Raw genomic sequence first — 24,027 nt, forward strand, 5'->3', positions numbered from 1 at the left:
GAGATAGTCCAGCAAAAAAAATCACTAAGACTCACTTCTGTGAAGAAAGGCTGAGAGAGCTGGGACTGTTAGCCTGGAGACGATAAGGCTCAAGTGGGATTTTCATCAATGCAGAGAGGTATCTGCAAGGAAAATGTAAAGAAGATAGAGCCAGGCACTTTTCAGTGGTGTCCAGGGACAAAAGATAATGGATACAAACAAAAGGTTCCTTCTGAACATTAGAAAACACCTTTTAATATGATAGTTACTGAGTGCTGGCATGCATTGCCCAGTGGGCTGGTGGTGTCTCCATCCTTGGAGCTTTTCAGAAGCTGCCTGAGCATGGTCCTGAGCAGCCAGCTGTAGGTGACCCTCCTTGAGAAGGACGGTTGGACAAGATGACCTACAGAAATCCTTTCCAACCTCAACCAGTCAGTCATTCTGTGAAACAGCAATACAAATAATCAGCTGTCCACACTGTTTTGATTTCTGGAAGTTCACAGTATCACAGTGTGTTAGAGGTTGGAAGGGACCTCAAGAGATCATTGGGTCCAATCCCCCTGCCAAAGCAGGATCACTTAGGGTAGCCTGCACAGGAATGCACCCAGCTAGGTTTTGAAAGTCTCCAGAGAAGGAGGCTCTACAACCTCCCTGGGCAGCAGCCTGTTCCAGTGCTGTTACCCTCACTGTAAAGAAGTTTCTCCTCTTGTTGAGGTGAAATCTATGTTCAAGTTTGCATCTGTTGTTCCTTGTCTTACTACTGTGCAAAACTGAAAAGAGCTTGGCTGCATCCACTTGACACCCACCCCTCAGATACTTACACACATTGGTGAGATCCCTTCTCAGTCTTCTCAAGACTAAATAGCCCCAGGGCTCTCAGTCTCTCTTCACAGGGCAGATGCTCAAGTCCCCTAATCATCCTCATGGCTCTCTGTTGGATTCTCTGCAGCAGTTCACTGTCTTTCTTGAACTGAGGAGCCCAAAACTGGATGTAGTATTCCAGGTGTGGTCTCACCAGGGCAGAGGAGAGAGGTAGAAGAACTTCCCTAGACCTTCTGGACACACCCGTCTTGATGCATCCCAGGATACCACTGGTACTTTTGGCCACAAGGGCACATTGTTGTTCCATGAAGAACTTGCTGTCCATCAGTACTCCAAGGTCTTTCTCCATGGAGCTGCTTTCCAGCAGGGCAGCCCCTAACCTGTACTGGTGCATGTTGTTATTCCTCCTCAGATGTTGAACCCTGCACTTGTCCTTGTTGAACTTGATTAGGTTTGCCTGCACCCAGCTCTCCATCCTGTCCAGATCTTGCTGGATGGCTGCACAGCCTGACAGGTGTCAGCCAACCCCTCCAGCTTTGTGTCATCAGCGAACTTGTTGAGGGTACTCTCAATCCCCTCATCCAGGTCATTGGTAAAGATATTGAACAAAACTGAACCCAATACCAATCCCTGTGGAACACCACTGGCCACAGGCCTCCCAACTTGACACTGTCTCACTGATGACAACCCTCTGAACTCTGTTGCCAAGCCAGTTTTCAACCCACCTTACAGACCAGCTGTCTATGCCACATCTCCCGAGCTTTTCTATTGAGGATGTTAAGGGAGACAGTACCAAAAGCTTTACTGAATTCAAGATATATGTCATCCACTGCTTTTCCCTCATCTACTCATTTGGTCATAATTTCACAGAAGGCTATCAGTCAGATAGGATCTCCCCTTGGTAAATCCATGTTGGCTACTCCTGAAAACCACCTTGTCTTCCATGTGGTTAGAGATAGGATAGGATAGGATAGGATAGGATAGAATAGAATAGAATAGAATAGAATAGAATAGACCAGACCAGGTTGGAAAAGACCTTCAAGATCATCAAGTCCAACCTATCACCCAACAGCATCTTATCAACTAAACCATGGCACCAAGTGCTTCATCCAGTCTCCTCTTAAACACCTCTAGCGACAGTGACTCCACCACCTCCCTGGGAAATTATGACCTCCAGGATGAGCTGTTCCATCATCTTTCCAGGGATGGAGGTGAGGATGACTGGTCTGTAGTTCTTTCACAGATTGCAGATATATAAAGTTGAACAGAAGAGCTTGATCAGCTACTCTCCTCTGTGCATCTGTAGTAGGGTTTCCTGCCTACTAGACCCTCTTGGTATCTAAAAATGTATTAAATTTTTTCTGTTAGGACAAAACAAGATGGGAATATAAAGAATTCAATCAATTGGACAAGCTCACTTTCCCTTTGCCAACAGCAATTTACACACATTTATATAAGTAGCCCTTGGTCAATTTATCAGTAGCCAGTACCAAAGGCTCCATCTCATTACACAGGTATAGCTCAGGCAAACAAAGTTAAAGCACCTGACACCAAGCCAAACAGGGAACATCAGGACCCTGAGTGATTTATATATTTTGAGCTGATTAATTCCATCTTTGCCATAACTTAAATGGCAATTCAGGTTTATTTGGGGGTGGGGGGACACACACAAAATCTGTAGGATCAGGTTCCCTCAGGATAGTCATTGTCATAACTTGTAATTTATATAGGTAGTCTGGGCAGCATACCTGTATTAATGCATGGACCTCCGACCTTTTTTTTTTCCCTTTCATTTTCCCCCCCCTGGTATTGGCAATGACTCAAGGCAAGGGGAAAATCAAAATTAGACAGACTGTGTGATAGTCAAGGCTGAAATTTTAGGCTACTGTAAATCATTTCCTTCTGGTTCTGTGTCTCTTCTTGCTGTAAGGACTGCATTTCATGAGCAGAAACAATTGAATCCATGCGGCACCAGATTGTTTGCTGCTTTTGTCCTAAAGACAAGCCCAGTAAATTTTCAGGCTGAATTTATAGCTGCTGCTTATACGTGAAAATTCTTACATAGCCCAGGAAGTCCTAGCTTGCAGTCTGGGCTCATGAAAAACTTACATAAAGTCATTATTTCAGGTAACATATAAAACAGTTGGCCCACTTGCTTCAGATCAGTTTACATTAAAGCTGTGGTCAAGAACATGTCTTCATGGAGATCTCTTCTGTTAATGTTGCCTTTTTTTGGTTAATGTCGCAGAAAGTGTGAGTTTGTTTGGTTCCAGCTCATGTACTTGTGGGGGTTTTATTCTTAACAACTTTTTAATAGTTTTCCTCTGTATGATGTGTGTGATTCTCCTCCTGTTTTGTTTTCTTTATATTTTCTTTCACCTGTAGATGGTAATCTGGCGATTTGGGGTTTGCATTGGTTTCTTTACATAATCTCTCATCAGCCTTTGGTATTGTTGATCAAAGGGTTTCATGCCCATGAAAAAGACAGCACACTGCTGATTTCTGAGAGTTGCCAAGTGTATGTGTTTTCTTGCCATATAAATAGTTTTTCTTTGGTAATTTCCACTCAGGTTAAATGTTTTGCTGGTGCCTCAGTTCTAGTCCCTTCACTTTGACTACTAGGTGCATGTGCATGCAGCCCATGGACATGAACTTGAATTAGGTGGCAATGTATTAGCGATGCATGAAACAGGGTTTGGGTTTTTTGTGTGTGTGTTTGTTTTTTTGTGAGGAAAGGATTGGACATTGGCTGTAAAGTGTAAAACTGGACATGAAAAGGTGTAGTGTGATCTGCAAATGTGCTGTAAAGCTAGAGGAGTTGCGTTGAACTCAGCACATTATTGAATGTAGGACCTGACAAAAATGACATAGAGAAGCCAACTCCTTGGGAAACAGCCCTGTCTCCTTTTCACCAAACCTTGCTGGTTTGTTGTGGAGCTTGCCCCAAAGCTGACTAGAGTGAATAGTGAGAGCTAACTGGCCGCAACAACCTGGAACAGATAACAGTGGTGCTGTGTTGTTGGAAGCATTCTCTTTAGTGCTGACAATCTGATTGCATCAAGTAGTTTGCCAATCATTTATTCAATAGCTTCCTAAAACATTTTTCTTCCCCTTTTCAAACAGCATCAGAGGCCATATGTATGTTTTTCTTCTCAATCTGTGAAGACATTCACATTTGTTTCACTCAAATGCAGAACTCATCCCAGTTCCACCTGTTGCCTGCCTGCAAGTAGGTATCAATGCAGTGTTCTATCTGGTCCTGCTCACCAGGACCAGCCCATATTTTGCTGACAGTTGCATCTCTTTTATTGCTGCCATCACAGAGGTGCAGGATGTGTAAAGCTGGGATTAGTGCAGGCAGTTGGGCACTCATTTTTTGGTGGTGACTGTGCTCTCCCTCACCATCCTTGCTGAAGATGTCTTTTACATCAGTTGCAGAGTTTTCTGCGTTCAGTAATTATGTTGCAAGTGAGGCCAGGGAGACTTACTCCCTAAAGAGCAGGATAACATTAAATCGGGAGGATTACCATTCTGATCCCCTAGGCAAAATACATTTGGTACAAAAATTGATAACATGGACAGTTAGAAATCTATTTTAAAAACATATGCAGAAGGAGTACTAAACCTCACTGGACTTTGAATGGTATATTGTAGTTTATTTACAAAATAAATTCTTTACAGTGTAATGAAATGCAGGAAACTTCAACACAAGTAGCACTCAGTTTTTAAGGAAGGATTGAGTATGTGTGTGAAAATAATTGTTGGAAAAAGCAAATTACTTTGGAAGACCTGATGCAACAAAAAAAAAAAGCAAAAAAGCATTTGAAAGCTTTTGAAATGGTGTTTCCAAAGCACAGTGTTTGTCTGTACCAAAAGTAATCTGATACTACAATGTCTGATAGTTTTGATAACTTTCTTACCCTTTCATATTGGATTACCAAGGGGGACGTGGCCTACCAGCACTGATTTAGCTGACTGAATTGCTGGCTTTTCTTGATGCCTCACAGTTATCTCATTATCATGGGACTGACAGAGATTGTTACCTAGTGTATGCTCAACATGCTTGTTACTTAGTAAATACCATTTTCAAATATACATGCAACCAAGTTGGTGAAAAGAAGAATTCCCTAGCCTCAGAGGAAAAGTAATGACACTGAAAGTTTCATCGGCAGTTTGGGCTTGGATTAGTTTCTGCTGGTCCATTTTGCAAAAAGCATACATACTACATTAGCACCACAAATACAGAATGTGATTGTGCATGCCAACTACAAATCAAGGGGGGTTCGTACACATCATGGTGTGATTTACTGACTCAGAGTAGTGAGGTATTTATGGTTAACTTCATTAGCCCCAATGAGGGTGAAATACTTAGGAGGGATCAAGGATGGATTTGTGGTTTAAATATGAAATTGCAAAGCAGGAGATCTGTTTCTGGTCTCAGGACAGATTGATTTATGGGAAAATCATTTTATGTTCCTTAATTTCTGCTTATGTAAATGGGAAAGTTACAAAGAAGTATTGCTTGATTCTACTGAACATTTGTAATGTGTTTAAAGAAAAGGAGGAGGAAGCTAGTATTAAAAAAAAATGGACTTGAAAGAAATTATTAATTTAATGCATGCCTCAAAGCAAAGTTACCTGGCAGAGAATTGCCCTGCACACAGTACCTTTTACTGATGTGATTATATTCATAGCTATCTGTAACAACATAGATAGATTTTGAAGTTGTTTCTCTGATTTTGGTTATATCTCACGTATTCTGTGACCTGCCATATCTGTCAGCCTAATATACCTATTGCTTGTATCTTTTCAGCTTTGTTTTCTTACTACTGACTTTCAGTTCATGCATTCCAGGGAGCATTCCAGAAACTGGTTTTATTCTGTTGTTTTTTTCCCCCTCAGGAATGGTTATAGACATGAAGACTGTATTAGAAACCTATGTTTAGCCCTGCAACCGAAGATTTAAACTCTGAGGCCACTGGGCACAGTCAGCCCTAAATGAAGTATTGTTTGGCAGGAACAATTCCCACACATACATGAAAGGTTCATTTCATTAGGGAAAACTGTAAGTAAGCTTCATTAGAACCGAGTTTCCTGGTTTTAAATGCTTTTTTAGTTGATGCTACTTGTATTACCAGTTACACATGTTGCTCATTGTGTTGGTTCTTTAATGGAATTAATACTGTATTGTGTTTTGTTTGGAAAGATGTGAATATTGTGCTGAGCAGCGTACCAAACACCTTCCTCTGTGTGTTGTCTAACAGTGTTGTGCCAGACCTCACTTTGTCACACTTGCCATCCCAGAAGCAGCAGTTGTCATCACCATCTTTGCCCCCCCTGCAGCAGATTTAGTAAGCCCCACTCTCTAGAGTGTTTCTTCACACTCTGCCACCTTACCACCAACATTCAGTTTTGTGTGTAGTCAGGTGTGCCTTTATAAATATTTAGAGTGTAGAATTCATTCCTAGGGCTCTGGTCCCTGGGAAATTCTAGGTAATTCAGAACCTTCTGGGCTTTCTAGTGGCACAGGTAACTGCAAGACTCTTCCTCTGCTCTCAACACAGAATATCTTAGCAAGTTTAGGGTCTTGATTTTCTTTGAAAGATCTCAATGTGAGCTCAATATATCCATGAGACTGAAAATCTGAAATGAAGAGAGTCTGAGATTCACTGGCAGAAGGTACATCGAGATCTTGGTGGAGCAGGGAAGAGTGAAATAAGTATGGTGGGGAAGGGTCACTATGTTTGAATAAAATAAACACCTTTTCAGGCAAAATTTACCTTTCTATATGAAATAGCTGTATTTTGACTTTTTCATATGCAAGGTTATAGCATTGCTGTTCCTCTGTGTTTCTGCCTCACTGTTGCTAATTTACAGCTAAAAAAACCATACACTTTAGACTCAACCAACTATCTTATCAGTATCTTTGAGAAAGCTTTATTGAACACTTCTGTCTTGTCCATGCTCTACTTCTTCCTGTGCTTGATAGCTGGGTGTGGTGCTCATCATCTGAGTGCTTGATGCACAGCTGCTGGACTTTATGCTAATATCTTACCACCAGGTCAGCCCACCCTATGGCTTCAATATTTGCTTCTAGTAATAATTCCAAAAACATCTCCATCTTCTATATATTACCTTGATGCACACCCACACAGCAGTGGGGTGTAGAAGACAGCTTTATACACCTATAACTTGTCAATAGATTTGGTTCTTTGCCAGCTCACTATGTAATCCTCCTAGTGTCCTGGATGTGAGAAACCACCTCATTAAGAAAACTCAACTGGCACTGATAAAGCATGGACTGATAAAGCATGGGCAAAAGAAATTAATTTATAAATGACTAGATGTTCAGCCCCACTGATAGGTGTGGAAGTGCAATTATGTGATCTTTCAGTGGCTGGTTGACATTTTGAGGCTGATACTCCTAAACAATTTGTTTGGAAGCAGAAGTTAACCAAGAGCAGACAGTCTTAATTGGAGCAGGCACCATATCTGACCAGCACAATAACACACAAGAATGCCAAAGAGGCTGCTGAGGAAAACCAAAATACTGAGGCATTCTGGAGAGATTAAATGATCTTACTATCATTTGTGAGGATACATGCTTAAAGGAGTAGCGCGCGCTTTGCAGTTGCGGTGTATGTAAGTACAATTATGCAGCATTCCATGAAAGGAATTGCTTTTATGACATGTCCCTTTGGACATCTGAGGGAAAGTGTCAGGTTGCCCTAAACCTTAATTCACAGTGAAGTTCAAATGTTCCTTTTTGGCACCTCTCCTAGACTTGGCTGTGGTGTAAGTTGTGGATGCTTTTTTCCTACAAGGTGGAGAGATGCAGGCAGATGCTATTATCAGGAAAAAATCCCTGTGGTTATCACAAATAGGATTTGCACACTGGATCCAGGATCTTGACAGTGAATTCATTCCACAGGGGCTGTTATGCCACATCACATATCCAAGTGGAAAAAAAATATTTTAAAAAGTGACAATCAGTCAAGAGCAGGAAATCGGCTCTACAGTTCAGCAAGAATCTAATCTGACCCAGATGCCACTGTGTCATTGTCTTCACTGTCTGGCTGTCAGCTTCTCATGTGAAGGAAGGGAACTGAGTTCAGTCCTCAGTGCAGTTTTTATATTGATGAGTCCTCTAAGGGGGCTTGCTTGTTATCTCAGCATATATAAGGAGCACCTTGCAGAATGATTACCTTGTAGCTTTTAGAGCTTCTTTTTCACTCTGTGTTTAGAAAGAGCTGGGTTGAGAGTATGGACAGAAAGCTTAGCATGGGGAACATGCTGCCTAGAAAAGATCACAAAAAGAAGAAACAGGAGTATTGGAGAAGGTGGTCTGTTGTTAACTTGATCAGAAAAAGGTAAAACCATACTGGGGAAGGGTGTAATTTTCCAGAGCTCAGTTGGAGAATTTGTATCTTGTGCAAACAGTAGTTACCTTCGTGTAGTGTTTCTTGAATTATCAGTGAAGCATTTGGAAGGTGAAAAATACTCTGTACAGGGCTCTCAGTTCAAATATAAAGCCTGAAATTGTATTTGACATCCACATTCTTCCCCAAAAGGCTTGGCTCTGTGTTACAGCACAAGCTTGTTTTCTGCTCCTAAGCTGCAGCCAGACCCTTGTAAGAGCAGTTGCTGAGCTTTAGCCTTGATTTAGGCACAAATCAAAACCAATGCTCCAACCTGGTCCCAGTTGGTGGCCCCATCTGTCTGTAATCAGAACAGCTTTGACCCTAAATCGGCCACAGGCTGTTATTAAGTGTCCCTCAATAAGTGTGGAGAGTTATAGGTCAATGAAGCAAAACAAAAGTAGCTGCTGTATTTTAGCATGTAAATGCAGAGTACAGATGCAGTTGTTTCTGTTGGTTTGTGGTACTAAGATGCCCTCAGGTGCTGCGTGGGTAATACTTGTCACTTTCCTCTTCTGGTCAAGGACTAGGACATCTGATGTCATACGTGTCATCGTCTGAGACCTGTTACTACTGCTTGAGCACTATTCACCTTGTAATCCTTTAGCACACTTTATTGTGGGGTATGTTCAGTTGGCGAAAGAAGGGCAAATCTTACTGCTCTTTGCTTCAGGTGTGGCTTGTGCTCGCAGAGAGGAGCGGTGGCCTCGCGAAGTTCAAGCCAGCAAAGCGCATGGGAACAAAGCTCTCCCCCTTCCTAGCGTTTCCAGAGGGCGGGTTTTGCCTCGCTTGGCCCCTCTGGAAAGCGCTGGGGTCCCGTTCCCAGTAGGTCCTTCACCGGCTGTCCCGGCAGGGCTGGCACACACTGAGGGGCAGGACTGTGCCGGCGTGGGCTGCGCCGCGGGCCGCCAGGTGCCCTTCAAGGGGGAGGCGCGCGGCGCGACCGCGGGCGCCTCTGCCGGGGGCGGGCGGCTCCGCTGCTCCCCGTGCCGCGCCTCCTCCGCCCGGCCGCGAGGCGAGCGGGCGGGCACAGAGCGGAGCTCGCCACTGCTCCGGCGCCGTCGCAGAGCAGCCGGCAACGGAGGCAGCCGGGCCCCCGGTGCCCCATAGTCCGCCCTGCAGCGCGGCGGTGGGGAGCGCTTTTGCAACCGCCGCCCACCCCGCCGGTCATGGAGCTCTCCCTGCGGCTGCTCCTGGCGTCCTGCCTATCCCTCGGGGTGGCCGGGGAGTTTGACAGAGGGTAGGTGCCAGCTTCCGCGGGGTAAGCGGAGGGACGGTGGTCGGGGACCGGCCGGGCACGGAAGCTGGTGTTTCCTCGGACAGGTCAGAGTTCCCACGGGGAGAGCCGAGCGAGCCCGAGCTGTTCTCTGGGCTGGGGGCTTTGGCGGCGGCTGTAACGGCCCGTGGGCTCTGAACTGCCACCAGACTACCGGGGCGCGAAATGGCGGCGGGGGTCTCGTTCCCGGCCCCTGGGGCTGCTTCTCGGTTCCCCGGAGCTTTCGGCGGTCCCCAGTCGCGGAGAGGTGCCTGAGGGCACTGCTAGGTGGCTGGCTGGCCGAGGGGCCTGGCGAGCAGCGGCAGGTGTGAGGCGCGGGGCGGTGAGGCGCGGGGCGGTGTCACCCGGGGCGGCTCCCGGAGTGTCCCGACGCGGGGTCGCTCGCCCCGTCCACCGCCGTTGTCCCACGCAAGGGGAGTGCCGCGCGGTGCTCGGCATCCTAAAACTGGGCGTGAGGATAAAAAGTTTATTGCTGTGGCAGGGTTGCGTCCTGCAGGAATTAAAAACAAAACTCCTGGCGTGCTGCAAAAATACAATTAGTTTATTGACGCCTCGAGGCACTTGAAATAGAATACGGCGGAGGCTGCAACTCAAGTTTTAACATGAAGCGGGGTGGAAATAAATGCTCGGAGAGCCTGTGCCTCATGGGTTGTGCCGAGCCGTGTCAGGTGTAGGGAGCGGCCGGCTGGAGAACTTTACGGATGCTGCACGGGGCCAGCTGCCCGCCGCAGCAGTCCTGTGTGCCTGGAGGTCAGCCGGCATCAGCCAAGGACTGCTTTTTAGGATTGCTTTGCTCAAATGCAGCGTTTACATGATTTCAGCTGGTTATTAAATGACTGTAAATATTTAGGTCAATACTTTGTGACTGCTTGAGACTGTGGCATCTTTGGACCAAAGAAGGGCTACAGCTCACCTTTGATACTTAATTTTCGTTTAACAGTTTTGGAAGCCTTTTGGTTTATTCCCCCCCCCCCCCCCCCCCCCCCCCCTTAACGTTTCACTGAGAAATTTTGGCCTTATATTGTGAAATAAACCAATGCTGCAACTTTATGACAGTGCTTTATTCAACCTCATAAATGTATGTTTCAGACTTAGTTTCCAAGAAGTTATTCAATAGCAGCCTGGAAGTGGCAGCAGTGAGCATATTGCAAGGCATGTCAGTTTTTTCAGGCTTTACAAAGTTATGCTAATTACTTTTCTTTTTTTAACCCATTTATATTTTTCTGAACTAAATGGAGTAGCAATGATAGGAATATAGTCTCAGCTTAGAGTAGTTACTGCTTGCTTGTCCTTTTTTTTTTTCCTTTCCCTAGTATATGTTTCTATGCAGGGGAGGTTTTTGATGGTCTTTTGTCATTTGTTTTTCTTGACCTAAAATAATTTTAGCTAGTCCCACAGTGTTTCACCAGACTTTTTGGAACTCTCTTGTTCAGGTGGCCCAGGCAAATAGTCTCTTCTGCAGGACTGTGCCGGTTTGGAAGTCGAATTGACTGCTGCTGGGGCTGGGCCCGATTGTCCTGGGGACAGTGCCAACGTGAGTATTATTGCTGCTGGGGCTTCTAGTCACTTGTAGAAAAGGCTTGTACACACCTAGTCACGTCTTTCACGTGTTTACACACACTCTTGAACTGCAGGGCTTAGGGCTTTTGCACGGGTGAGTCTGACCTACTTAGAAGGATGCTGTCCCATTGCAATTCTATTATTAAGTGTACAAAAAATTAAAGTAAATCAATAAGGTAAATTTTAGGGTAATCAAAATTTGGAAATTTTTGTTTGATTTCTGTTTTCTTTCATGCCCTGGTCTAAGAGCCTGATGTAACGCTGCTGTGTCACGTTACAAACACTGCAAGGTGAGAATTTATGCACCCAAGAAGGAGGCCCAAATGATTGATATTTCACTTCGAAAGTTGATGGAAATGTTCCAGTTAATATGAAGTTCAAACATTCTTTCAGTAACCTCAAAGTAAAGGAATAAATCTGCCTGACAGCATCCTTTTACTGGGTCACACGTGAAGAGAAACATCTCTGAGATTCTCACATCTTTCTAGAATCTTTGATATAATTGCAGGATAACCAAGCAGATAAGTCTTCATCATTAACTGCATCTTCAAAAGGTATTCTGTGGTGGCAGCTGGCACTGTATAGAAGTTAAAGTTGTTAGGAGTGTCACAGAGACCTCAGCTTGTTAAAATTGCAGCTGTTGATAAAGGGAACACTCTCTCATGTGTTTAACAGTGCATGTATGAGTGAGATCCCATAAGCTTTTTCAGGAAAAAACCTATAAATACTGGTCCTCATTTATTTTTCTTACTTAGATACAAATGTCTGCACATTAGGTCTTTTTTCTACCAAGCCATTTTTAAAGTAAAACAGGTATTAAATACTTCAGGTTGCTTAGTTTGCAGGGCAGTGGCTGTAAGCGGTAAATATTAGGCAAGAGATAGAAATACAGCATTGGCATTGCAACAGTAGGCTCTCAGCAAAGGTTTTGTTCAAATCTGTAAACAGCAAGACTGGCTTCTTCCTTCCCAAATGTGTTTAAAGCCCACAATGATGAATAGGTTCATAAGATGGCTGATTGAAAAGCTGTGTAAAGTACTGCTGGAACCTAACATCCCTTTTTGATGCAGAGTTCTCAGGTTGATCGCTCTCAAGTCATAGCATGAATCATTTTGGTGTTTAGGACTCCCAACTGGTATAAAGCAGTCCTTTCCTTGGCATGAATGTTTATAGAGAAGAAAGGAGAACGTGAAGTAGGTTGATTGAGGCTACTCCAGAGATGACAGAAAGTGTGTCCCTCTCTCATAATGTAGTTTTGTTTGAAATCAAAATGTTGAAAGCCACAGAGGCTTAACTGGAAAGTATTAATAATTCATATTGTTAAAAACAATGCAACAAGAAGAAAACAAAACATAAAACCCCCTCAACAACCAAATCAAAGCCAAACCAAAACCAAACCCCAATAACCAAGCAACAGAACCCTACCGAAGCTAAAAGGATCCCACTGTGACACTTTTCACAGGCAAGCTGTTTTATGCATTGTGACCATAAACAGCAGCTCATGTTTAGGTGCAGGTTAATATCTCCCTCTTACCAAGTCTCATTTGGGATTTTATTTTTATGATCTTGTATTTTTATGATCTTGGGAGACAGGAATAGCCATCAAAGATTCATAACTGGAAGTTGAAAATGACAAAAAGTGCTAGTACACAAAGTACCTTTTATTTTTTACTCTTTGAATTTTGTGGTGCCAAGTTTTCAGATATCATAGTATCATAGAATCAGTCAGGCTTGGAAGGGACCACAAGGATCATCTAGTTCCAACCCCCCTGCCATAGGCAGGGACACCCCACACTAGATCAGGCTGGCCACAGCCTCTTCCAGCCTGGGCTTAAACACCTCCAGGGCCTCAACCACCTCCCTGGACAACCCATTCCAGGGCTTCACCACTCTGATGGTGAAGAACTTCCTCCTCACGTCCAGCCTGAATCTCCCCACCTCCAGCTTCATTCCATTCCCCCTAGTCCTATCACTACCTGAGATCCTGAGAAGTCCTTCCCCAGCCTTCCTGTAGGCCACCTTCAGATACTGGAAGGCCACAATTAGGTCACCTCGGAGCCTTCTCCAGACTGACCAGCCCCAACTCCTTCAGTCTGTCCTCATAGGAGAGGTGCTCCAGCCCTCTGCTCATCCTCGTGGCCCTTCTCTGGACACCTTCCAGCATGTCCATATCCCTCTTGTAATAGGGGCTCCAGAACTGGACACAGTACTGTAGGTGGCGTCTCAGCAGAGCTGAGTAGAGGGGGAGAATCACCTCCCTTGACCTGCTGGCCACACTTCTCTTGATGCAGCCCAGGATCTGATTGGCTTTCTGGGCTGCAAGTGCACACTGAGAGCTCCTGTTGAGCTTCTCGTCCACCAGCACCCCCCAAGTAAATGCTCTTTTTTTAAAGCTAAAGTTAGATGAGTTCCCACCACCTTCCATTGCATTTTAGTCCATCATCACGCATTTATTCTCCATGCTCATTTCTAAGAAGCGCAGAGGTGGATCTTATGTGGTCATCTCCAGTAGTTTAGTCCAAATGTCCAAAAGAATTCAATTATCAGTTAGGTGTCTAAATGCGGGGGGTGGGGTTTCCCTCTTCTGTTGACACATTGGGTGTTGATGGGTTTTGACTTGCTGGTTCAGAAGAGGCTCAGATATTTGGGTGAAGACCTTATTAAAAACTTAGAACCTCTTTCTAATTTTCATATGGCAGCCAAACTCTTAGCAAAGTAAAGCAAGGAAATCTGCCCCATTTGTGGGTGGTGAAAATTCCAGTCATATCACAGAGTGGGAGATTACACTAAATGAAAGTGAATCTTGCTAGTGCTTGCAGCCAAACAGAAAGTCTGTAGTCAACTCTCTACCTTGGGAATGTGATGTTCAGTATGAAGGATTAACCTGGCACAGAAGGCAGCATTCCAGGCCTCAAAGGAATACTTGAGTGTTTTTTACTCTACCAAGGGGTATCACTGAAAAATTTCCCAAAAGTGCACAATTTTTTCTCCTGTTTTCTCTATGGAGAGAGGCAAACCTCTTAGTCCTGTCCCCCCAAGGAGGGGCATAAATACACGTCAGACTTTCTTTACTAGATGTACTTTTTCTTTCCTATCTCTAGTATAAATTGCATTTGCACAATGAAAACATGTGCAGAGTCAAGGCTTAAAAATTACTAGTGAGACCCTGTGTACAAATGAGTGAAAAAAAACCCCAAAGCTGTAAATATTCAGGCAATAATGCTAAGCTCTTTATTAGTGAGCTGGAACTGCTTTTCCCAAGCTAGCTGAGCCATCCTTGGTATGCCTGCAAGTGCTACAGCACCTTTGGACTCTCACCTGCTTACTCAGTCATAACTTACTGTGTAGGCCCTAATTACCTCTGAATTTATCTTTCTGACAACAAATGTAAGGTAAGAGCCATATTGGAGCCAGCGAGTAGTGAGATTGTATCCAGTACATCAGGGGGTTGTCCCAGTTTGAGGAGACCTCTGAGCCATGATGAGCCTTGGGCAAGTGATTGCTAGTGTAGCTGGATACATTTTCTGCTTTCCAGCTGATCTGCTTCACCAGATACATGTGGGAGTGCCTTCTGTCCATGGCTGTTGAGGAAAAAAAAGTGTTGATTTAAACCAACTGTATGATTTAAGGTAATGGTTTAATTATGACAGAGATTCAAGCTTGTATATGTCAGCTCTAACAGGGTTGGAGCGTGGCATGGCTGACAAGTGGTAACCATTAAGCCTTGGTAAGCCAGTGCTCCTGATCTTCTATCCAAAATCCCTCCATGCAGTTGCAAATGGAAACTGAACTGTGTTAGCTAACCTTGCCTTTGTGAAGAATTACTCTGTGGAGTAATGCCTTTTATGTCCCTTTGACTGACAGAGGAGTGCACACGGAATGTGATGGAGCTTACTGCTGCTTAGTAACGCAAGTCAGCATAACTCAGCTGTTGTTTTCACTTTGTAAATATGTAGGAAGAAGTTGAAGTCAGGCCCCTCCTTTAATTTACACTCTTCTTTTAAAACATCCCCGGTCTTCTATTAATAAATTAAACCAATCAGGACTTGTACATGTAAGGAAGTGCGTGTAGGTCTGATCTGTCTGCAAACTTGCTTCCAAAGCTTGTCAGTGTCAGCTGTAACATCTCAGCTAGTAGAAGTATTCTCGTTTCAGTGACATGAAGTTGCCTTCCTAAATGTCCTTCCAGGCAGTGCACTTAGGAGATGTCCCTCCAACTGAAATAGTCAAGAGCTTTGAGATAAATAATAGGCCACACGTTTAGTGGCCTGATCTAGATTAGAGCTGTGGATATATTCTATCACTAACATAGCTAAGTAGCTTTTCTGAGCTTTTTCTCTGCTGTATATAAACCATGATAATTGGTTAAACCTGGTGTGTGGGAAAGCTAATTCAACTGCAAAATCACATTCACCAGTAGCTGTTCTGTTTCTGAGGGAGGGGAAGGACAGAAATTATTTGTTGCTGATAACTTTATATGTTCTGGATGTTCCTCTCTGCAACTACTTGAAGGGAGGTTGTAGCCAGGTAGGGGTTGGTCTCTTCTCCCAGGCAACCAGCACCAGAACAAGAGGACACAGTCTCAGGCTGTGCCAGGGGAGGTTCAGGCTGGAGGTGAGGAGAAAGTTCTTCCCAGCAAGAGAGTTATTAGCCATTGGAATGTGCTGCCCAGGGAGGTGGTGGAGTCCCCATCCCTGGAGGTGTTCAAAAAGGGATTGGATGAGGCAATTGGAGCCATGGTTTAGTTAGTCAGGAGGTGTTGAGTGACAGGTTGGAGTTGATGATCTTTGAGGTCTTTTCCAACATTAATGATTCTATGATTCTAATTTGGAAGCAACGGAAATGTTGAAGGGGCATCTCTTAGTTCATGTGACCCATAGTTCATTCTGACCCTTTACACTGATGGACTCACAGCATCAGTGCTTTAAAGTTAGATGTTAAGTGTCCCAGTTGAAATCAGTCCAAAAATCCCATGTTATTGCCCAGCCTGCAGTATTTACTTGCATCTTAATAAGCAGTAGTGTGAGTAATAGCTCTGAGAGTAATCACATGAAAGCCTGTCTGTGAAAAAAGAGTATGCTGATAAAGTGCTTAATAAGATGTGTGTGAAAAGTAGGGCTCTTGTCTTGCACATATATGTTTCTGTTGTGCACACAGCAAAATGATACCTCAGAGCAAAAGTAGAGAGCACAGAGTTTCTTCTAGATTTCTTCTGTCACAGTAGGGGTTTTTGACTTCTGTGTAGAGTGATTTTGATGTGGGCAGATACCAACAGTACACTTTCAATTAATTACTCCTCTTGCATCGTAAGGCAACTGCAACACTGTGGTACGGAGTGTGTTGTCCTAAGCCAAAACCCATTCAGTGGGTTTTTAAGGCATACAGGTGAAAACCAAGTTGGGGTGCATCGTTGCACACATCTTACATAAACCCACTTTTCTGTGTGCCAGTGGGGAAAAAAAGGGCTTTAGGAAGTTTTTATTTGTAAAAAATGTTATTCAGCATAAATTTTCATGGTTTGAAAGACAGTTTCCAGCAGTTGTAGGGCTGGAGCTCAGCTCTTTGAGCTGTATGAGGAGTGTCAATTGCACAATAGAAACAGATACAAAAATGGATATTCTTGTATTCTAGTCACTGTAGTCTAGGAGACTTGCTGAAACCTGTCATCTCATCCCCCTAATAAGATATCTGTGACAGTATTTTGCAGGGATGGCTGTCTTCCTGAGTGTTTCTCAAGGGAAGGATAATATGGACCTTGTTGTCCTTTGCTAGGCTAGAGGTGGGCCAAGCAGCAGCAAGGTCTCTGGAACTGCTGCTGACCGACCCTCACTGATAATCTGGTGTGCAGAAATCAGCTGTGAATATGTACTCACATCCTGAGCTCTGGAACTTGGTTGTCCTCTCAGAAAACTAAACTGTGGATAAGTGATGTACTCATTTAATGGAAAGGCATCTGTGAGGAGTAGTGTGATACATTCTATTCCTCACTATGAAAGGGCTGCCCTTCAGTTTCCAACAGACTGTGCTAGGGATTATCAGATAAACAGTTTGTTGTGGGTGCTTTTGCCACTAATCCATCTTGGTTCCCTGAAAGTTATTCTTAGAGGTAATGGTCTATCTGCCTTGCTTTTTGCTGGCTTACAAATATCTCTGTAGCTCTTTTAGAAGCTATAAAAATGGTTGCCACACGTGTGTCTTTTGTGAACGAAATACACCTGCTTTGTACTTGGCTGCATGTCTGTAATTGGTTTGAATGCTAGTTATGTGTAGTCAAGGTGCACTAAGCCTGCCTTTTGCTTCAAAATTTTAACAGCCAAGAGCTGTAGAAAGAGATGCTGCTTTAACATAGATTTTAAGTGTTAAGCAAGATTTTTCTTAGGAAAAGCAATATAAACCAGCTTGAATTTTCATTCTGGGTTACAGTTTGGACAACTCCTTTGCTAGAGGTGATAGCAAAAAATGTCTCATTTTGAAGTGTTCACATATGTACAAAATAGAAGGTTGGATCTGTAGCTTCTGTAAACAGATGCAGATCTACAGTCAGATGTTGGCAGGAGTCTGCAGGACTGTTGAAGTCAGCAGAGGATACTAGAGGATACTAGATTTTGCCTAGAGGGCAAAGAATTCAACTAACTGAAGATGTTTAACAGGAATAAAGTGCCACTGAACATGGATTTTAGAAGTGATGTTATTTCATCACTTACTTCAATGTTTAATTCTCCTTAAATGATTACAAAGCCTCTATCATATGTCTTGAGAAGGGGTTATGAAGATGAATGTGCTATTTAAGAGCATCCATCTGTTGCAGCTCCCTGTGCTGAGGTTTGAGTGTGCTATGTAGGGAGCAAAACAAGACTAAGTCAGCAAAGTAGTTTCCCACCACCTTATTGTAAAACCATGACAATTGGCTTGAAAGCCTAGGGATGGAGCAAATGAGAATATATGCAGTAAAGTAGCACATTAATGAAAGTGCAAGACAAGCCATCAGTTTACACCTCCCCTTAGCACTACATCATTAAAAAATGTTCATTGAAGGATGTCAGGTTAGCATTTAGATTTAGTCAAACCTAGCAGGAAGCATAAATATTTCAGGAGGCTCTTAAGAGGACCGGCAAGAAAAAGGGGAGACCTTGTACAAGCTGATACAGCAGATGCAGGCATAAAACCAACTGCTTTGCTGGGAACTGTGCATGCTGCTGCCTTCTTAGAGTTGTGAATAAACTTACAGTGTCTGTATGTTGCTCCTGTCCTAATGAGCTTAAAGGCTGTGTATCTGTCCTGTGCAATCTATTTACAGAGATGCAAGGGGAAGGGGGGAGGGGGCGGCCGTGCGCTCGTTGATGCCTGGGAGACTTTGTATAACCAACAATGATGTTGGTGGGAGTTTACCAATATAAATAATCTCATGCATCAATGGGAGGAGAGGCCATGAGCTGCTTAGGACTTCTGTTTCTTGCACACAGCAATGCTTTCCGTGACAATGGCAATTCTGTATAGCCCAAGATGCACAAAAATAAACCACTGGTTTTGTCAATAACAAGCCATGAAAATATTGGCTTCCAGGAGGCTGATTTACTAGCAGAAACCTCCTTAAAGTCATTAAATTTAGTTGCTGAAAATGTGGTTGCAGGTATACAGTGTGCCTTTGCTTTGGCAGTCTTTAATTAATAGTGATATGTAGTACATCTGCTTCTTACCAACAGTATTTTTGTGCATCCCTAGTACTTTTTAAAGGAAACACATTTAATACAGAATTGCAATACTGCTTTCATACTACTATGCAAAAAATAAATAAATAATGAGGTTTTGCTATTTTTATTCAGTTCTTTTTCAGTTTAGGAGCTGTAGGCTTTTAAAGACATGATGACTTCACTATGTTAAAGATACAGTATCCTTTGCGACTTCCCCGCTGCATCCCTCCTGCACTTCACACACAAAACAGTAGCTTTGCAGTCCGTTTTTCCCCAAGGAAATCTCAACAGGAACATGATTGGACCGTTTACAACTGTAGTTTATTTGTATTTGGAGATTCCCTTAAAGCCCAGCAACACCTGGGGAGCCTCTCTCTACTGTAACAAATCCTAAGGGATTTTCCGGATAAGAGTAATTTAAACCAATATAAGTTGCAGTCGCATCAAGCCCTGAGGTGTTGGTCACATACTACTTAAAATACAAAGACCTGCTGTTGCTTAAGTTGCAGCCTTTTATAATAAGGCTGTGTAGCCTAACAAGCTATGCTTCTAACATTAATTTTATTATCCAATAAATGGATTTAAAATAAGCCTGAGACATAAATCTGTGTTTCCACCTTATTTAACTTTTGTAGTATATCTTGGTTCATACGGTAGTAAGAGCTAAAAAGGTCTCAAAGGATTAGTTTTAATGCAGATTACATGGAAAATGTAAACATTATAAAAATGACCAGGAAATTTATATGCCAGTGTCTTTATTGCTTGCAGACATTCACATACTTATAAATGGTGCAATTTTAATTTCTCTCAAATTATCATCCAGATACTAACCCCTTATGTTTGCCCTGTGGAGATGCAGCACTAAAAATACATGCTTATATTTAAATGCAAGGATACTGTCTCTTTAAGAAAAGCATTTATGGTCTGTTGATGGAAACATTGAACCTAAACTGTGAAATAGGAGATTTTTCACAACTGTTGTACCGTGTGAAACATGACAAAGTCTGGGTCCTTAGCTGACTGAATAAGAATAGCATCACATCATTATATTTAATTACTCTTGTCTATCAGAATCTTTGTTAAATCTCATAATGAAACACTGCTCTAAGGTATTTCCTATTTCCATTTTTAAATGTATACCAGAATATAAGTTGATAAAGACCCCAACCAAGTCTATCCTCTTTACAGGAGAAAAAAAACCCCAAAAAGGTAAAAATTAAAAAAGCTGGAATGTCTTTTTTTTGGCTATTTGTTTTGCAGCTTTCTACGTCTTAAGGCAGAGAATAGCCAGCCTAAGGTGCCAGCCCAAAGGTTAGCTGAACATATTTCTTGCAATAATTTTGGCAAGGTTATGACTAAGTCATAACTTTACATGAAAACTATCATGATGCAGATGTGCTTTTTTTTCTTTCTTTCTTTCAAGCTTTCATTTGGGGAAGTTGAAGGGGGAAGGAAACTAACAGGGCTGTTTTGTCCTCGTCATCTATCCAACAAGATATTTATTTTCTGAGCTTTTCTCACTATTTTATTTTTTCTTTATTTACCCTCAAGCCCCAGGCAGTATTTTTTCCCTTCTTGCAAATTGTTTATTCTCCCAGCCTCACATTTACAAGCTGTCAGACGTAGGAGGCCTAATTTGCTTTCACAGGAGTGAGTCATTTGCAGTGGGAGGTCACTTTGGGATGGCTGAAGCACTTATTGCAGCCCACTGTCTACTTTGCACCTCCACTACAGGTTGTCATTCCCACCACAGGGAAACTGCTCTGTATCAGTGTACAGCGGGGCATGTTAGAGCAAAAGGAAATCAGCACTAGGTACATTAGTACCCAGGGCTGCAGTCTGCTGTGGGTAGGCAGTGGGTGTTGTATTCTTATGAACAAAAGAGCAATAGGGCCCAGTTTTCTGCCACCACACAGAGGGACACTCATGCTAGCCTGCTTCTACCTGCAGGAATTGAGCAGACACACAGAAAGATTCAGGGAACAAACAGGCATTTGAGATCATAGAGGCCCCACTCTTTAAGCAGTTACCATGAGTCACTTGAAAAGCAAACAGGAAAACAGACAAAGCATGAAGCTGGTCTTGCTTTTCTAATTTTGCATTATGTTTGATCAAATGTTCACTGATTATTTAAAAAGAGTATTTGATGCAGAAGCATTGGATTAACTCTCAGTGACTTCATTAAATCCTAGTGATTTTGGTGTTATCCATGCTTAAGTTATGCATGCTTTTAAGTGCTGTTCTGAATCACAAGGCATTTGTGAACCCAGGGTCTGGATTTGTCTGTGCAGTTTAGAAATGCATTTGGCAGCAGTCACAGCCAAGTGGAGAATTCCCTGCAGTGAACAGCCCACACTGGTTGCAGTTTGTCTCTTCATGTGCTGTTTGCAGAATCCTGTGTGCAAACTGAGTAACTGAATTACCTAGGAAAATGTAGCAGTTGTGCATTGAAAATTAGGAGCTGTTTATTTATTGAAACTCCTCCCTTGAGGTGCTCAAGGTCAAGTTGGATGATCTCTTGTGCAGCCCAGTCTAGTTGAGAGGCATCCCTGCCCATGGCAGGGAGGTTGGAGTAGATTATCTCTAAGGTCCCTTCCAACCTAAGCCATTCTATGAAGTCTAAACATGCATCTGACCACACTTGTTATCAGGAATGTTATGAGTAAGTGCAAGTAATTTGTAACAAAATAGTCAGGCATTAGATACTACTATTTTGTCTAATGATATTATCAGTCTCTAGTTACAGAAGTTGGTCAAGGATATTTATCATCTTTCAAAAAGTAGAGGAAAGGAATGTTTTACATATAAAATTATCTGCCTCAGGTTTATTAAGCTCTGCAAGAGATGTTTGTTGTGCCTGCTATTGCTATTTGGGAAGCACAGTGTGGTTGGTTGGTTTTTTTTGTGTTGTGTTTTGTTTTGTTTTTTCCCAGAAGTAATTCTGTAGTGTGAGTTGGGCTGGAATGTGTGCAGAGAAAGGCAACAAAGCTGGTGAGGGGTTTGGAACACAAGTCCTATCAGGAGAGGCTGAGGGAGCTGGGGTTGCTTAGCCTGAAGAAGAGGAGGCTTAGGGGAGACCTTGTTGCTCTCTACAACTGCCTGAAGGGAGGTTATAGAGAGGTGGGAGTTGGTCTCTTCTCCCAGGTAATCAGCACCAGAACAGGAGGACAGTCTCAAACTGCACCAGGGGAGGTTTAGCCTGGATGTTAGGAAGACATTCTATACAGAGAGAGTGATTGCCCATTGGAATGGGCTGCCCAGGGAGATGGTGGAGTCACCGTCACTGGAGGTGTTCAGGGGGAGACTTGACAGGGTGCTTGGTTGCATGGTTTAGTTGATTAGGTGGTGTTGGATGATAGGTTGGACGTGATGATCTTGAAGGTCTCTTCCAACCTGGTTTATTCTATTTCTACACCTACTGATAACTGTGGTGGCTTAACCTTTGTGTTCTCCTGCATTTGTACATAGTTAAACAAAAAAACTCTGAAAGAGCTGCAGCAATCTGTTCCACAACTTAGCCCATAGGTTTGGGATCCTAGATCCAAATTACCGTGAACAAGGCAGATTTATTTTCTTGACTGTGTGTTTATGCAATTGCGTAATTTGCAAAGAATTGCAAAAATACACAGAAGGAGACAGACATGAGCTGTAGTTGGCTCTGAGAAGGAAAAGTCTAGACCTTGAGGTTGTGGTCTGTTAGCACCACAGGAAAAAAGGACTAGTTTCAGGTGAAGGAGGAAGCCTAGAGGACAGCTGCTTTCACCAGTGTGCCAAGTATTATTATCAAGTTGGTGCTGGGGCAACTCAATCCCAGATTGGAAGTCTGTTTTGCATTCAGCAGTGTGAGAGGCTGCAATAAAGGTTTGTGCAGCTGAATAGTATGTAATCATCTCTGGGTTGAGCCACAAATTACTTTCTGTGGTTGGGAAACCAGTATTGAGGAGCTGAGATTTAGAGTCAGAAGAAATGAAGAGTCTGTATGCTACTTGAGAGGAGAGGGCAGAAGCAAGGCCATTTAAGTAGATGCTCAGCATAGTTTATTTCAGATACAGGTATTCTTAACACATAATTTCAGATTTCAGAAGAAAAATAGAAGTTCATGGACAGGTTGGATGGGTGCTGTCTGGCATCTTGGGGTAGATTTGAGTGGAGGGATGCAGAAAGAGCAATTTGAAGACTTCAATGGCACAGAATTATACTTAAGGCTGTTGAGATGAAAGATATGGCTAGGAGTGTTGGAAAGCCAGAAAAGAGTTAAGTTGGCAGACATACTCCACTGAGAAAGCTCAGGTATTTCCATTGTTGACCACAAATGAGGAAGGGGAGTTAGGCAGGTAGAAACCAGGCAATAGAACCATCTGATTGGGAGTGACCTCACAAAACAGTGTTTGGTAATTAAGGAATAGGTCTTTACTGTTAATTCTAGATGAGAAGGAATAGAGGGGACAGCATGCTGTAGTCACCCATGCCCTCAGAAGGTGGGAAGCTTAGTGCAGAGCAACTGACAGAACCTGAGGAGGACCTCCAAAGCAGTTCTGCAGGGAGAAAATACAGATAAAAAAACAACAAAAAATCCCACCAAACCCACCAAAATTAATTTATTTAATGTGTTTTTCATGTATTGTATTTACACAATTAAAGCATAATAACTAAGAATGATTGAGTTGTGTTTAGACAGCTCCAGCATCTGGTAGTGGCTGGGAAGATTGGTGGCTTCTGGCTTTTACAAAATCATAACACATGCTAGCAGCATGTGCATTGGACCAGAAATTCCTTCTCCCTCTCTCCCACACTTGAAAAAAAATCCCAACCCTAAACCAAATCCATTAATTCATGTGTCAGTTCTTTGAGTTATTTTTACAGGAAGTTTAACTTTTCCTGATGTTTAAGCAAGACTTAAAATGTCACAGTCACCAACTTATTTTAGAGGAAGAGGTAGTTTTGTCTACCTTTAAAATAGGTACCCTCTTAGGTTTATGGCCAGATAAAGGGCTTTAGGATACCTCCTTGACTCCATTGCAGTTGGTGGGAACTGAGAGAGGGCAAGCCTCCACATCTGGCACCGTCCCCAAGAATGTAAAACAATCAAACTGAATAATCATGAGACCAGAATTTATTTGCAGAGATCTCTTGAATGAATTGGGCAACAAAGTTAAATTGGAAGTTTAGTTGTAATTTATTCTGTGGCCTAGATAAGTAAGTAGGTAAAGATGAAAATAACTGTGATTAGGATTTGTTTCTGTCTGCCTCAGTCCACACTGCTGCCTGATGGGAGTGCCAG

General features: G+C 42.9%; 1 protein-coding gene across 3 annotated transcripts in view; it reads left to right on the plus strand.

Moving 5' to 3' along the window:
* The first annotated feature begins 9,287 nt into the window (after nucleotides 1-9,287).
* The window catches only part of NPNT (nephronectin), a 57,532-nt gene continuing 42,792 nt past the window's right edge, over nucleotides 9,288-24,027 (plus strand). For 2 of the 3 annotated variants that reach the window (XM_068136870.1, XM_068136872.1), the window contains exons 1-3: nucleotides 9,288-9,459; nucleotides 10,929-11,029; nucleotides 20,007-20,057. In XM_068136870.1, the coding sequence (XP_067992971.1) occupies nucleotides 9,389-9,459; nucleotides 10,929-11,029; nucleotides 20,007-20,057 (223 nt within the window). In that variant the 5' untranslated portion in view covers nucleotides 9,288-9,388. The remainder of the gene's footprint in view (nucleotides 9,460-10,928; nucleotides 11,030-20,006; nucleotides 20,058-24,027) is intronic. The other variant, XM_068136871.1, reaches the window with a different exon arrangement.

This window comes from Melanerpes formicivorus, unplaced genomic scaffold, assembly GCF_026170545.1.
Source record: "Melanerpes formicivorus ecotype bairdi unplaced genomic scaffold, bMelFor1.0.p_v2 SCAF_4, whole genome shotgun sequence".
NCBI classification, from domain to species: Eukaryota; Metazoa; Chordata; class Aves; order Piciformes; family Picidae; genus Melanerpes; species Melanerpes formicivorus.